The sequence below is a fragment of the Peromyscus eremicus genome, chromosome 4 (assembly GCF_949786415.1).
Source record: "Peromyscus eremicus chromosome 4, PerEre_H2_v1, whole genome shotgun sequence".
In the NCBI taxonomy this organism is placed as follows: Eukaryota; Metazoa; Chordata; class Mammalia; order Rodentia; family Cricetidae; genus Peromyscus; species Peromyscus eremicus.
This window is the reverse complement of record NC_081419.1, coordinates 31,077,720-31,092,022: the sequence shown is the minus strand read 5'-3', so window position 1 is coordinate 31,092,022 and position 14,303 is coordinate 31,077,720. Positions and strand designations below refer to the sequence as shown.

At 44.0% G+C, this 14,303-nt stretch overlaps 1 protein-coding gene across 1 annotated transcript; it reads left to right on the top strand.

Moving 5' to 3' along the window:
- Positions 1–348: 348 nt before the first annotated feature.
- Rbm43 (RNA binding motif protein 43) lies at positions 349–11,133 on the top strand. The gene is made up of 4 exons (XM_059258833.1): positions 349–450; positions 5,187–5,397; positions 9,274–9,353; positions 10,144–11,133. Exons 1-4 carry the CDS (start codon positions 349–351, stop codon positions 10,903–10,905), a joined length of 1,155 nt encoding a protein of 384 aa, XP_059114816.1. The 3' UTR covers positions 10,906–11,133.
- Positions 11,134–14,303: the final 3,170 nt, after the last annotated feature.

Below are 14,303 nucleotides of genomic sequence, written 5' to 3'. Positions count from 1 at the left end.
TTGGGTGGGCAGCATCGTGCCTTGCGGCTGTGCTCCGCGCTCCGCAGGTGCTGAGCTGGGATGCAGGGGACCCCGCCGGCGGGAAGGCGCTGGGGGAGACCCGACTTGAGAAAGAGCTGGAGAGAGCAAGAGTGCACGGAGCCGGGTCCAGGAATCATCCAGATTCCCGCGGGGCATCCCGTACAGGAGCAGCACAGGCCGGGGAGCTCTCCCCAGCTGGGTGGCGGGCGCAGGACCCCGCCCTTCCGCGCTCCGTCTCCCGGGCGACGGGAACTGGAAAGTGAAAGCGGAACCTGCCCGCCACTGGCTTTAGGTCTCCCGCTGCGGGCCGAGCTTCTCCTCCGCGCCATGGCAAGTCGCTTTCCTCGGGGTCGGGGTGTGGGAAGGCGCGCCCAGGGTCCCCGGAGCACGTGTCCCTTGCGATCGCGCGCCCCGAAGTGGCCGTCGCGGGTGCGGCAGGCCTGGCTCCCACGCGTGGGGACACGGGCGCCTTTCTCACTCCCGGCGGAATGGCAAGGGGCACCCGGGTTCCTTCCGGAAGGTGGTTAGGGCCGGACTACGAAAGGTGGTTTATGGATGAGGAAAAGGACAGTGACCCAGAAATGGAGGCCATAGCCAACTACTGGAAGGAGCTAGCAAGAAGGGTCCAAACCGAGGGCACTGGACGGCGGCCTCTCTCTCCACGCCAGGCCTTTCCTCAGGGCCCTGGGTTTTTGTCTTAGAGACCCAGATGACTCTGTTTTGGAGCAGTTGCCATGCATGCGTGAGTGTGTATGTTTCATCTGATTGTGTGTGTGTGTGTGTGTGTGTGTGTGTGTGTGTGTGTGTGTTACCTGGTGACAGGTGATTGAAAAAGCAAATAAGGCAAACAGTAAGTGAAATATTTCTTCTTAGTGCCCCACTTAAAAGGTAAGTTTTACGTTGCACCGTTTTTTTTTCTTCCTGACATAAGGGCCCGGAGTCTGTTGACGTAGAGCATGGAAACGGTAAAATGCCATCAGCCACGTGTCTGTGCAGACATTGCCTTGTTTCAAAGTCTTTAAAAGGATTGCCTTTCTTCGGGATACTTGTTTTTCTTCTTTACTGTGCACAGAGGAGACAGATCACTCTGTTGATAGCTGGTCCCAGGAGAAGACATACAGCCACATGTCCTCAGACATAAGTGAGCTAAAGACGATGCAGGGTGTCGAAGTGGTTCACAAGATCACAGAATGCAGTGAGGTCTTGCAAAACCAGGTTTACAAAAAATCCTGGCTCAGGGAGTTCCTTTGATTCTGAAGATAAAGGTTGCGTAGACACTTGAGTTAAGAAACACATTCGTGCTGATGAGGTGTGGATGTTTCCTGAGCTTACATGGATTTTTTTTTCTTTGATATTGATAAACGCAGGAAAGATGGTGGTTCTCCAGCCATTTACCACTGAGGCTGGTGTGGGCTGTCAGAATGCCATAGAGATAGAAGGCAGGAAGTCAGTCAGGTTCCCTGGAAATCTGAAAGTCCCTTTGGTCATTCCTCCCCCCACCAAGGGAATCTTGGGAGAAGTGCATTAAGCCTCTGGGGACCAGAGGGGAGGAACGCTTCAGTCTATGTATTTCATCCTTTTACTGTACCTTCTCGACAAATCGTTTATTCCCATTACAGCATCTTTCTTGTCATACAGCCAGTAAGTTTTTACTTTTTGTATTTTTGAGCGTTTTATCTTCGGGGGGTCTTCCTTTGTCTTGTATTCTGTAAGCACGATCGATCAATGATTATTCCCCCCCCCCCCCACCATTTGGTGGGCTGAGACCTTCTTTTACTTGATATTTTGCTCCATCAATTCCAATTCTACCTCAGCCTTCAAGGCCTCTCACTCATGGAGCCTCTTTTGGACTTTAGCCAGAATTAGTCTTGCTGCTTAATCTTGAATGACATTTATTATAGTTCTAGGATTTTACTAGGGGTGATCTATGTTCTCAGATGAGGTGTTCTGTTTCCTTCTGTAGAACAGTAAAGAGCCCTCTTTCATGCAAACCGAACTCCTTTGGAATGACTTACGTGTCTGCCTCCTCACCCAGGTGCTAGAAGTACCTTCTGCACAATTGGAAAGACCTGTTGGTCTTCTGTCATGTATAAATTTCCTTTTCTACATAAAGGGAAATATTTCAAGTGACGGTCAGAATTTCTCCATGGCAGAAGGAGTACCCAGTACATTTTTATTTTTTAAATTTATTTTATGTGTGTGTTTTGCCTGCATGTATGTATGTGCACCAATGCATGCCCGATGTCCTCAAAGGCCAGAAGAGGGTGTCAGATCCCTTTGAACTGGGGTTACAGGCGATAGTGGACCACCATGTTGGTGCTGGAAATTGAACCCAGGCCTTCTGGAAAAGCAGCCCACAGGACTCTTAAATGCGGAGCCATTTTTCCAGCCCCCTACAGCGCATGTTTTGGAGAGAACGGAGTTTCAGGGCAACAGTTTTCTTTTTCTGCTTGCCACTTCTAGTACCCAACATATTGACAGATGTGGAATATATGTTCAATTAATACCGTTTTTATTAGTGGCTTAAGTTATAGGTATATATGCTGAGAACTTCATGTATACATCGTAACCTTAAAACAACAATGTCGTTAGGAAGGGGCTCGTGTGCCATCCTATTTTGTATCTGCAACTGGATGAACCAGGGATTCTGAGAACATGAATCCTTTGGGCCGTTACCATTGCCTTAGTCAATTTCTGAATTCTTCTATAATAAGTGAGGGGAACGTCTGATTGCTTTCTCCACTTTTCAACTGTGAAAGCTGTGCTGGAACCTAACTTAAAATTTTTCTTTGGGCTGTTTTTGTAACTTCTATAACACACTTAAACTGTGTATAACATCACATGATTCTTTGTAATGTAATCCTGTCGTTCCTCTCCCCCCACTTAGTTTCTGTTAATACTGGCTTTATTCTTACATTGATAGCGTTGAATATTTCTTTGTTTTCTGTAGCCATTTTAAAATTTTTGGTATTTTGAAGACTTAGCACATTTGGTCTAAAACTCAACAGTAGTGCATTTTAAGAACAAATGCTATGTCAGCAGGGTCTAATTGTATGCTAAAATTCTTTGTCCTCTTTGGTCTCATGTCCTGTGTAATTTTCCTTTTCCACATAAAGGGAAATGTTTCTAGTGACGGTCAAAATTTCTTTTCCTTTTTTATTTCCCCCTTTGACTTAAGATTTAGTTTGCTCGTGATCTTTAGGCTGGAGCCTCTTCAAATGCCAGAAAAGAGGGGGCAGTGCTCACGTGTGCCCAGGCTAACTGGTCCTCAGTGTTTTCCTGAGGTTCTGCACCAGTGTCCATTACTCTGGGTTTTGTGTGCTCAAGCTTGTGCGTGTAAGTCGGGGGTAGACAGTGTGGAGAACAAGCCGGAGCAGTTGCTTTACCAGTAGCCATCACGACCTGTTGTGTTTGCTCCTTTTCTCACACCCAAGGGTCCCCTTACGCAGACTGTCACCTTTACCCACAACCCCCCATTTCCTTATTTTAGGTTCGTTTCTTCTGTCTCCTTCTTACATACACCTTGGTGTATTTTTGTCTCCCTGAAATTGGTTGAAATCTCCAGCACCAATGAACTAATTTTGTTCTTTTACTTTCATTCTTAAGGCGAACGTGTGTGCCCAGACCATTCATTTGCCCTCCTTCTGGGAGGTCAGAAGCAGGCTCTTCCCCCAGAGGAGTCTTATTTGATACAGTCCTTGCATTGAGAGCCCAAAGCTCCCTTTCGGTTTGTTAATCCTCAGTCCAGCTCAGGAGACCTTGTCTTCCCTCAGCTGATTAAGACAGATTATGTCTGAATTTTGCTGCTGTTAGCCTGGGCTAACGGTGCACATCTTGGGAGAGGCTGATAGACTCACTTTCCTAACTCGGGGTGGGAGATAAATGAAGGTGAGTAGGTGTGGATTCAAGAGAAATAGAGAGCTGAGTGGTGGTGGCGCACGCCTTTAATCCCAGCACTCGGGAGGCAGAGCCAGGCGGATCTCTGTGAGTTCAAGGCCAGCCTGGTCTACAGAGCAAGATCCAGGACAGGCGCCAAAACTACAGAGATGTCTTGGGGGAAAAAAAAGAGGAATAGAGAATAAATGAAGGACTTTTGCTGTGTACTCCATATAGTGGCAGGATCTGCAAGAACATGTCCTCTCTGTGACTGTGTCACCTCAGGTCCACGGTGGACAGTGGAGTGTAGCCTATGCAGCCACAGCATTATTGCAAGACTGTCCCCTGATCCCGACAATAGGAGGGATGCCTTTCTTACGGATTTACATACTTTGAACTCTGTAATCCAGAAAATAGTCTCTTTCAAACTTTGCCATTTTGTAGTTATTTATTTTTTTAATTATTTATTTTTATTTTATGTGCATTAGTGTTTTTCCTTGCATGTGTGTCTGTGTGAGGGTATCAGGTCCCTTGGAACTGGAGTTACAGACAGGTGTGAGCTGCTATGTGGGTTCTGGGAGTTGAACTCAGGTCCTCTGGAAGAGCAGTTAGTGCTCTTAACCACTGAGCCATCTCTCCAGCCCCTGTAGTTATTTTAATAAACCCAGGACTTTGCACACACAACTCAAGCACTCTGTCATTGAGCTGTATCTGCAGCCACCTTTTAAGCGTTAAAAAGAAAAATGGTACATCTCCCTGGGTGTTGCACACTCCTTTAATCCCAGCACCTGGGAGACAGAGGCAGGAAGATCTCTGAATTTGAAGTCAGCCAGGTCTAAATAGCAAACTCAAGGTCAGCTAAGGTGTTATTAACCTAAGGTAAAACCTAGGTTAATAAAAGCAGGTTAATTTAAGTTATAAGAGCTAGTGGGACAGGCCTGAGACACAGGCCAAGCTTTCATAATTAATAAGAAATTTCCGTGTCATCATTTAGGAGCTGGCTGGTGGGACAGAAAAAGACTCAATTACGCTAAGACTACATAATAAGACCCCATCTCAAAAAAGCAAAACCCTCCCCCTTTTTCTTTTGGTGACACTTTCTATTATTTTGGGCCTTTCTAAAATCAAATATTAACTATTATTTTTTAATTATTAGTAGTCTGCATAACTCTCAAATTTGACTAAGGTCTCTATTGGTAGATGGAATGAGGCAGACATGCTCCTGCTAGTTGCCTTTGTGGAAAGGCCATTGTGTCTCACTGATGTGATGATGACTCACATTTAAACAGCATCTAACTGTTTTTCTGCAGGCTTCAGCATTGAAGATCAGAGACCCCACAGTTTTTGAGAGAACGATTGTAGTCTCTGGTCTTCCAGTTGGCCTTTCCAAAGACCAGCTAGTGAAGCGTTACTTCCGAGATGAGGGCGGACACGTGGAAGAGGTGATATATCCATCAAGAACCAAAGGAGTTGCATATGTCATATTCAAAGAAAAGAAAGGTATTTCTTTTTTTTTTTTTTTTTTTTTTTGGTTTTTCGAGACAGGGTTTCTCTGTGTAGCTTTGCGCCTTTCCTGGAACTCACTTGGTAGCCCAGGCTGGCCTCGAACTCACAGAGATCCGCCTGGCTCTGCCTCCCGAGTGCTGGGATTAAAGGTGTGCCCGGCAGGAAAGGTATTTCTTAACCAAAATTTTAAATCCTTTGAAATCCTGGTGAAATTAAAATTTCATACTGTTAAAATGATTCATGGAATTGGCCAAGTTTGAAGTAGCATTAAAAAATTGCTCTACTCTGAAAAGTGGCCAGTCTCATATTTACAAAAAATATATGAAAATGGCTCATGATAAAGTGTGAGTTTCTGGAAAATTGTGAGGCTTTAAAAACTATTTTGCTTCTGTATATATACCTTGGGAGACAGATCTAGAACACATGCAAAAAAAACCCTTAAATTACATATAATACCTCTCTCTCTCTCTCTTTTCTGAGACAGGATTTGTCTATGTAGCTCTAGCTGTCGTGGAACTCACTCTGTAGACCAGGCTGACCTGGAACTCACAGAGATCTGCCCTCTCAGCCTCCCAAGTGCTGTGATTAAAGACATGCACCATCATTACTGGCTACATATAATCTCTTTGGTAAAATTAAGGTGGCAACAAGAATATAATTCTACTCTCTGCTTCTCATCCCTCACACTCTCAAGCAGACATTCTAATAAGGAATCTGCTTTATTCCTGGTAAAGTTGAACTGAGAACTATGGCCTGGACCTGAAGGTGGACTGAGTCTCCCACCTCACCTTGAAGCAACCAGCTGGTTGCTGTTTCTCCAGCCTGGAGGAGGCACAGTCCTCTTTAGGCTTTGACCCGAGTGGAATAGACTACCAGAGAATATTCTCCAGGCCAACCCCTCAGGGGTGAAAATTCCATCCTGGTGTGTTAGCAAAGAGAAGGTTCTTACTCTGTTTGAAGGGGAAGGAAAGGTCTAGAAATCCCAGATACTGGACTAGTAGTAACCTTTGGCTGTTTCCAAGAGCTTAAGCTATTCCTTCGTAATGGCCATGCTCAGGGATGGGATTGGGGCAAGGGCTCTTCATATCTTTAAAGGGATGGAAGTTGTTGTGTAAGTTGATATTTTATATGCTGAATATTGCCAGATACTACTCTAGGTGTTGAGAACATACTGTGAATGGAGTAGGAGTCTTTTTTGTTTTCATGAAGTATGTATCAATGGGGATGGACATTTATTAGGTCAACAGATGTATAATCTGTTTGTACTTTATTTATATATTAGTTTATAGTTATTTATATATTACCACATAAATGCTATGAAAAAGCATAAATAATAATAAAGAGATAAAGTGGTAGGTAGTAATGTTTTAGGTAGACTGAATAGGGAAATTTATTTTGCTCTTTTAATATTTTATTTAAAAATTTTATTTGTATTATTTTTATTTTATGATGTGTGGGTATGTGTGTGTTTATGTATGTATGTGTGTATATGAATGTCATGCGTAACATGAATTGCTAAAAGGTGTTATTAATAAAAAACCCGGAGCCAGATAATGGGGTGAAAGCTGAAAGATCAGAGGAATAGAACAAGCCAGCCACAAGTTCTTACCACTAGGAAATCCTCAGCCAGAAGAGCTACTTCCTGTATACTCACACTTTATATACCTTTCTGTGCTCTGCCATCTTACTTCCTCTTTCCACCCAGCTACATCACTTCCTCTTTCCACCTAGCTCTATCATTTCCTGTCTGTGCAGACTTCCAGACCTCTGTGGTTAACTAGTGCTGGGATTAAAGGCATGTGCCACCATGCCTGGCTCTGTTCCCAGTGTGGCCTTGAACTTACAGAGATCTGGATGAATCTCTGCCTCCTGAATGCTAGGATTAAAGGGGCGTGCTACCACTATGTTTAATATAGTGGCTGACTTTTTCCTCAGATCCCCAGGCAAGCTTTATTTGTTAGAGCACAAATAAAATATCACCACAATCATGTGTGTAAAGGTGCTTGAGGAGGCCAGAGAGGGATCTGGATTCCTTGGAGCTGGAGTTATTACAGGAGATAGTGAATCATTGGATGTGGATGTTGAGAACTGAACTCAGTTCCTCTGGAGAAGTAAGCACTCTTTCCTGCTGCACCATCTCTCTAGACCCCTTTTTTATTTCCATTTGGGGAGATGGAATTTCATCATGTTACCAAGCTGCTCAGGCTTGCCTTGAACTGAGATCCTCTGGCTTCAGTTCCAACAGTTGGGATTACAAGCTTGCACTACTAGATCTGGTTGGGAAACACTATATGTGTGTGTGTGTGTGTGTGTGTGTGTGTGTGTGTGTGTGTGTGTGTGTGTTGGGGATCACATCACATGCCATCCACTAGGCATGTTGTGTATAATACCCACGGTTTCATCCTTGCAAGATATATGCTGTGCCAACAAGCTATGTTCCCAGATCTAAAATATTTTGTTTATATAACAATTGAGTAAAGACTAGAATGAAGCAAGAGGTAGGGGTGGGGAGTAAAGGGTGGGGATGGATTCATGTGGATAAAGGGGAAGAACATTCTAGGATAAAAGAAGGATTGGTAAAAATTCTGGCTAGGTTGGGGTAGGGAGTGTGGTAAGGAGGGAAGGGGAAGCGTGATGAATGTTTGGAGCAACAGGAAGGAGCCCATTGTGACAGGAATGGAATGTGCATGGGCAGAGTTATAAATGATGTTTCCTGTCCCTACCACCTGTTTCCAAATACCTGGTAGTTGCTTCCTAAATTATCACACAGAGGCTTATATTAATTGTAAATGCTTGGCTGATAGCTCAGGCTTGTTGCTAGCTAACTCTTACATGTAAATTAACCCATAATTCTTATCTACGTTTAGCCATGTGGCTTGGTACCTTTTCTCAGTACAACATTCTCTTCTTGATTCTCTGTGCTGTGACTCTCTGACTCTGCCAGTCCTCTTCCCAGAATTCTCCTGGTTTGGCTGGCTCTTCCTGCCCAGCTATTGGCTAATCAGCTTTTTATTAGCAAATGAGAGTAATACATATTCATAGAGTAGAAAAGGATTATCCCACAGCACAGAGTAAGAGATGTGGGTGGAGTGGGAGCTGGGACCATGTGTCCTGAGTAGCCTGCGGTCCAGGAGAGGGTTCTGGGTTGTATTCTGGTTAGGTGTGAGAGCCATTGTATTCTGAGTAGAGGGCTGAGGATTAGAGTTGTCTGTTCTGAAACAATGGCACAGTGTGGAGAGTAGAATCTACAAGTCACTGCTGCCATCGAGAGACTGTAGCAGAGCAGGTGAGTGGTCAGGATGTTGTTTTTGGAGATGTGGAAGACAGTGTTCTAGGATGTTCAGGAAATTCCAAACAAGAAGTGAGCTTTCCTTGTAAGGACATGTGTTAGGATGATAAAGTGGGGGCATAAGTTTGGAAGTGATACATGTAGAGATGTCTAAAGCCATAGAGTTTGAGATTAACTATCAGGTGGTTATAGTCAGCAAAGAGGCCTAAGGTCTGGGTTTGCCATGTTGAGAGAAGGGGGAGGTGGTTAGCATTGAGTTAGGAGAAAGACTTCAGCATTGTGGAATTCCAATTCTCCAAGGCAGTCTTTCTCTGACTGGATAGCGTGGAGGATTGACTCAGGTTATTGTTTTTTACTCATGTATGTGCTTATGTGTGTTTAAAAATAGGATTAGGAAACTATTAACACATTTATGGTGAACTTTAGTGTGTTAAAGGGAAAAGTTATTTGAATGTTAGGTTTACAAGAAAAATGTAGCAAAAACCTCACCTTCTTTAAGATGGAATGTCTCCGTTTTTGTAAATTAAGGTAATTATTGGTGTGCCAGGCCACAAATACTTTTGATGCTAATGTTTCCATAGCTGCACAGAATGTCATCAGACAAAAGAAACACGTGCTGGCCTCAAAGCCTCAGCTCACTGTCTCTCCGTTCAGTGAAAAGGTGAGTGTGGGGACCTAGGGTGTGTTTTGAGGCCTGGGTCCATTTCTTCTGGGAAGTCTTTGGTGTATAAAGACACACAAAGTGCTCTTGCCCCATGACTTCTTAGGGATGAAAGTAGAAATTTCTCAGTTCTCAAAGGCAAAAGCTGCCTCTAGAAATGTTTTTATATTTCAGTGGATGTGTGCATCCCGCGATGCCTTTAAAGCAACAGTGAGCTTCTGTGCTGCTGCGGGTGATAGGTGGGTTAAAGGTTTTATATGGGGGGACAATTAGGATGAATATTAAAAAGGAACTTTGAAGGAGCAGGGAAGGTGGGAGTAAGAATGAAAGTTAAAATCCAAAGTATTAGCTTCCATATATATTCTTTAGAGAACATGGGCTTCCGGTATAGCCAGCTATTGAAATTTCAGCTGGGAGAGTGAGGTAGGGCAGGCCAGACTCTGGGGATGTCTGTCTGTGGAGCATGTGCCGATAGTTTTGTGTGTGTGTGTGTGTGTTTGTATATATATATATGGATTTTGAGAAGCACTGTGTTTCCAAACAGCATTTTTTTTTTTACCCTCCCTTTTTGGGGTGTGTGGTGTGTGGTGTGACTCCACAGTGTGCAGTGTAGACTCTCTGAAGGAGTGACCTAGAGTGGGAAGCTGGGGAGTCTGTGCTTGGCGCCCTCCACCCCCCAGGCCTGACTCAGAGCAAGTACCGCCCAGCTGAGAAGGAGGGCAGAAACCCGCGTGCTCCGCTGTGTGCTCACTAGGCCATGCTGTTTTCACTTTTCCCTTTCTCATTTTAGATCTTCAACTATGTGATGGCTATTCTTGATCTGTCCATTTTTCGGACTCAAACTGTACTAGAAAGCCTGGTAATGGACCTGAAAAAGAAAATCCCAGCTTTAAACTTCAGCCCGTTGGGACCCAGTGGGAAAATCTCGGTGCAAGGTTCATTTCTGGCTCTCATGAAGCTCAAACAGGCTTTGATAGCAAAAGCCATCTCTGCTTTAGAAAGCAACAGGAAGGAGGATGCCGGCAAGAGGAGAAATAGCAATAGACGGAACCCTGGAGGCGTCCTGCGGGGAAGGGAGACCTCTGTAGCGGCACTCGGGACCTCTGTACCTGAGTCTGCCAGAAGCCAAGGGACACTTGTGCTTGATACAGACGTTTTCCTTTACCTGAAACACAAGTGTGAGTTGTATGAACTAACACTGAACAAATACCGTATCCTGTGTCAGGAGAGTGTGAATGGTGATGTCACCACCATTTGTCTACAAGATGCTCACAATGGGTCTCGCCCTAGCAGTGTCAGACATGTGAAAGAGCTCATTGAGGAGTGGGCCCAGGGGCTCCACCTTGAGCTCAGAAAAGAGACACTGGTTTTGGAAGGAAAGGGAGAGAGAGAGAAAAGAAATATTAAGCAGGCTTGTGAACAGCTGCGTTACAGATATCTTAGAGTTTTGATTAATCCTCACCACACACATATAGACATTATAGGACCTTCGTCTGACACATTCCTGTTTAAGACAGAGCTCATGAAATCCGCAGGGCAAAAGGTCACCTGAGGTCTCAGGCACAGTTGTCATGGTCACTTTCCCCCTGACTGAGAAGTGACTGTGCTTGCCTCTCATTTCATCCAGATTGTATTGTGTATATCATTGTCTTCATGTTGTAGGAGAAGAAGGTAGGATTTAGGGAAATTAAAATACTTATCCAAAGTTACCCAGCTGACAAGGAATGGGCCTGGTGTTGAATACAAAAATAATACCTAAATCAAACTGAAAAACAAAACAAAACAAAACAACAACAACAAAACCTCACTAAACTTGGAAGAAACCTCACTTTTCCTGCAACTTCAAATTATTAGGAAAAGAAGTTTTTCCCCTGACAGAGGTTTGTATGATTACCACGCTATTGCTGAGTTCTCAGGGTTTGTATTTACTCCACATAGCATTAGAATGTTGCCTAGGATCACTTGGAAAAGTAGTGGTTCTGTTAGAATTGTAAGGGATCTTGGGAGAAATTTGTGTGCTTGCTATTGTAGACAATTCTTGTTTTACAACAGTGTGCCAGCCAGTTGCACGTTGTAATTTCAAAACATGGTGAGTCAAAAAAGTGCCTTTAACCCATGTAACTTGAAGAACATCCTAACTTTGCTACACTGTCTATGGTGGAGAAATGATTCCTTACCCTGGTTGCTGCGCTGATTGACAGCTGGAGCTCACTGTTGCTGCTCAGCATTGCTAGAGAGCATTGCACGGTGCATCACTAGCCTGGAGAAGATTCAGTGTCTGAAGTACTGACTATATACTCCTTTTGCACCATAATAAAGTAAAACTTACAGTAAAATTAAGTTGTGAGTTGAACCATCATTGAGCCAAGCAAGGATCAGCTGCATTCTGAGCTTCTGTGATCTTATTCCTCAAATGCTGTTACTTGAACAGCACGATAATAAAGACAAAGAAAAACTGTAGTGATTTGTTTCCAGGTCTATGATTCCCTTGATTTTAGTTCCAGAGTAAGGCAATTTTGCATAATGGAGCTCTGCAGAGCTCATCCTGGTATAATAAATAATAGAACTGTATCTGTTCCTCTTAAGGTGAACAAACATGATTATGATTATTTTAACTATCAGTAGAGCATACAAAAAAAATCTATTTTGCCCTTATTTTCCTTTCCCATCTAAATCCCAAATGTTTAAATCATTTCTGTTACCTTACGATATTTCTGACACCAAAACACAGACAATAATTCCTAAACTTGACAAATGAGACTATGTCAGTCTGAACAAGATTTGTGCCTCAGAGGCTGTGATCAATCAAGTGAAAGAATGCTTTCATTTGTTCGGACTGCTGTAAAAGGTTTTGCAGGATGATTTAAACAATAGGCATTTTTCACAGTTCTCAAGACTGGAGTCAAGATCGGGGTGCAGCCATGGTTGGGCCATGATAAGGGCCCTATTCCTGAGAGGAAGCAAGAAAGCTCCTCCGTCTCTTAGAACATTAATTTCATCAGGAGGGCTCTTCTTCATGACTCAGTCACTCCCCTCAAGGCCCCGCCTCCAAATACCATCTGTGTTAGGTTCCTGTGGCTGTGACAAAATGCTTGAGTAAATTCGCAGGAAGGAAAGATACAATGTGGCTTACAATTCCAGCTCATGACTACTTGACCCCATAACTGGGCTTGTGCCAAGGCACCCTCGTGGTGAGGAGGGGATGGCAGAACTAGGATGCTTGCCTCATGGCAGCTGGGAAGCCAAAGGAGACAGGAGAGGTCTAGGGACAGCATTACTCTTCAGTCTTCAAAGTACGTCACCACTGACTCCACCTAGTTCCTACCTTCTGATAGTCCGCTCAGTTATGAGCTCATCAGCTGATCTGTGTTGACAAAGGGCACGCTTAGGAGCTGTTCCTAGCACTCTCAGCTGGGGACCACGCCTTCCACATAGGAGTTTCTGGGAGCATTTTACAACCAAACCATAACATCACATTGGGATTAGAATTTTGACATACGAGTTCTTAAGAGTACAAATATTCAGCCTCTAGTAGTCAACCCTGGACCTCAGGAATTTATGTCCCTGTCAAGAGCCAAATGTTTATTCTAGGATTGGAGAGATGGTTCTCGGGGTAAAGGCACCTGCTGTTCAGCCTGATGACCAGATTTTGATCCCTGGGACACATGGTACATGCATGCACATGGACGGACACACACACACACACACAATTAAAAAACAAAACCCATGGAGGTTTAAATGAGAAATTATGTCCTCAGTTGATGGCACTATTAGGGAAGGTGGTGGAGCCTTGGAGCCTTGCTGGAGGAAGTATGTCACTGGGGGTGGACAATGAGAGTATACAGCCTCTTCTACTTCCAGTTTGCTCTCTGTGCTTCCTGCTTTTGGTTGAAGGTGTCGCTCAACTCCTAGCATGTGCCCTATGCTTGCTCCATCACTGCCATGCCTCCTGGACAGCACCAACTCCCCCTCTGGTACTTTAAGCCCAAATGAACCCTTTCTCAACCCTGTAAGTTGATTTTGGTCATGATGTTATAAAAAAGTAACAGAAAAGTAACTAAATGCCCCCAAATCCACACGTATTCCATCTCAACAGCTCCAGAGATCCTAACTCCGACATCTAAGATGCTTCCAACCTCCCTGAAATCTGACAGCAGTGAGATTTGTATAATTGTGTTGTGTCAAAATTCCTTTCTAGCTATGAACTTGGGAAACCAAAGATGTTTTGTGCTTCCAAAATGAGAGGATGGGCAAGGAATAAGAAAAGCATTCCCATTCCAAAAGGGAAAAATAGGAGATGAGGAAGAGACCCTAGGTCCTAAGAGGTGTAAAGGAAGCTGCTTGAATACAGTCTTCAGTTCACTGCTCTGCCTTCCTGGCCCATGGGGCTGGCAGCTACAAATCTAACCAGACAGAGAATCAGCCAGTCCTTTGACTTCAGATCCCCTGCCTCCAGAAGTGTGAGCAACAAATGTCTTTATTAGTAAGTGACCTAGTCTCTGACATTTGTTATAGTAGTCTGAGCAAGCTGAGAGAGGCAGAGAGAGAGAGAGGAGTGGTTTACCTACCAGCCCAGGAATAGCAAGGGTTTCCAGGAGCCACCTGGAGCTGTGAATGGTAAGATGAATTCCTCTGGTGTGGAACATTCCTTTACACTGTGTGACTATATGTCACTGTGGTTGGTTTAATAAAGAAGCTGACTGGCCTGTATCTGGACAGGATAAGGCTAAGCATAAAAGCCAAATTGAGAATGCTGGGAAGAAGAAGAGGGGAGTCAGGAGTCTCTAGCAGAGGCAAGGAGAAGCAAGATGGGCATGCTGTATTGAGAAAAGGCATCAAGTCACTTGGCAAAGCATAGACAAGAAATATGGGTTAATTTAAGTGTAAGAGCTAGCTAGTAACAAACCTGAGCTATTGGCTGATCATTTATAATTAATATCAAGCCTCTGT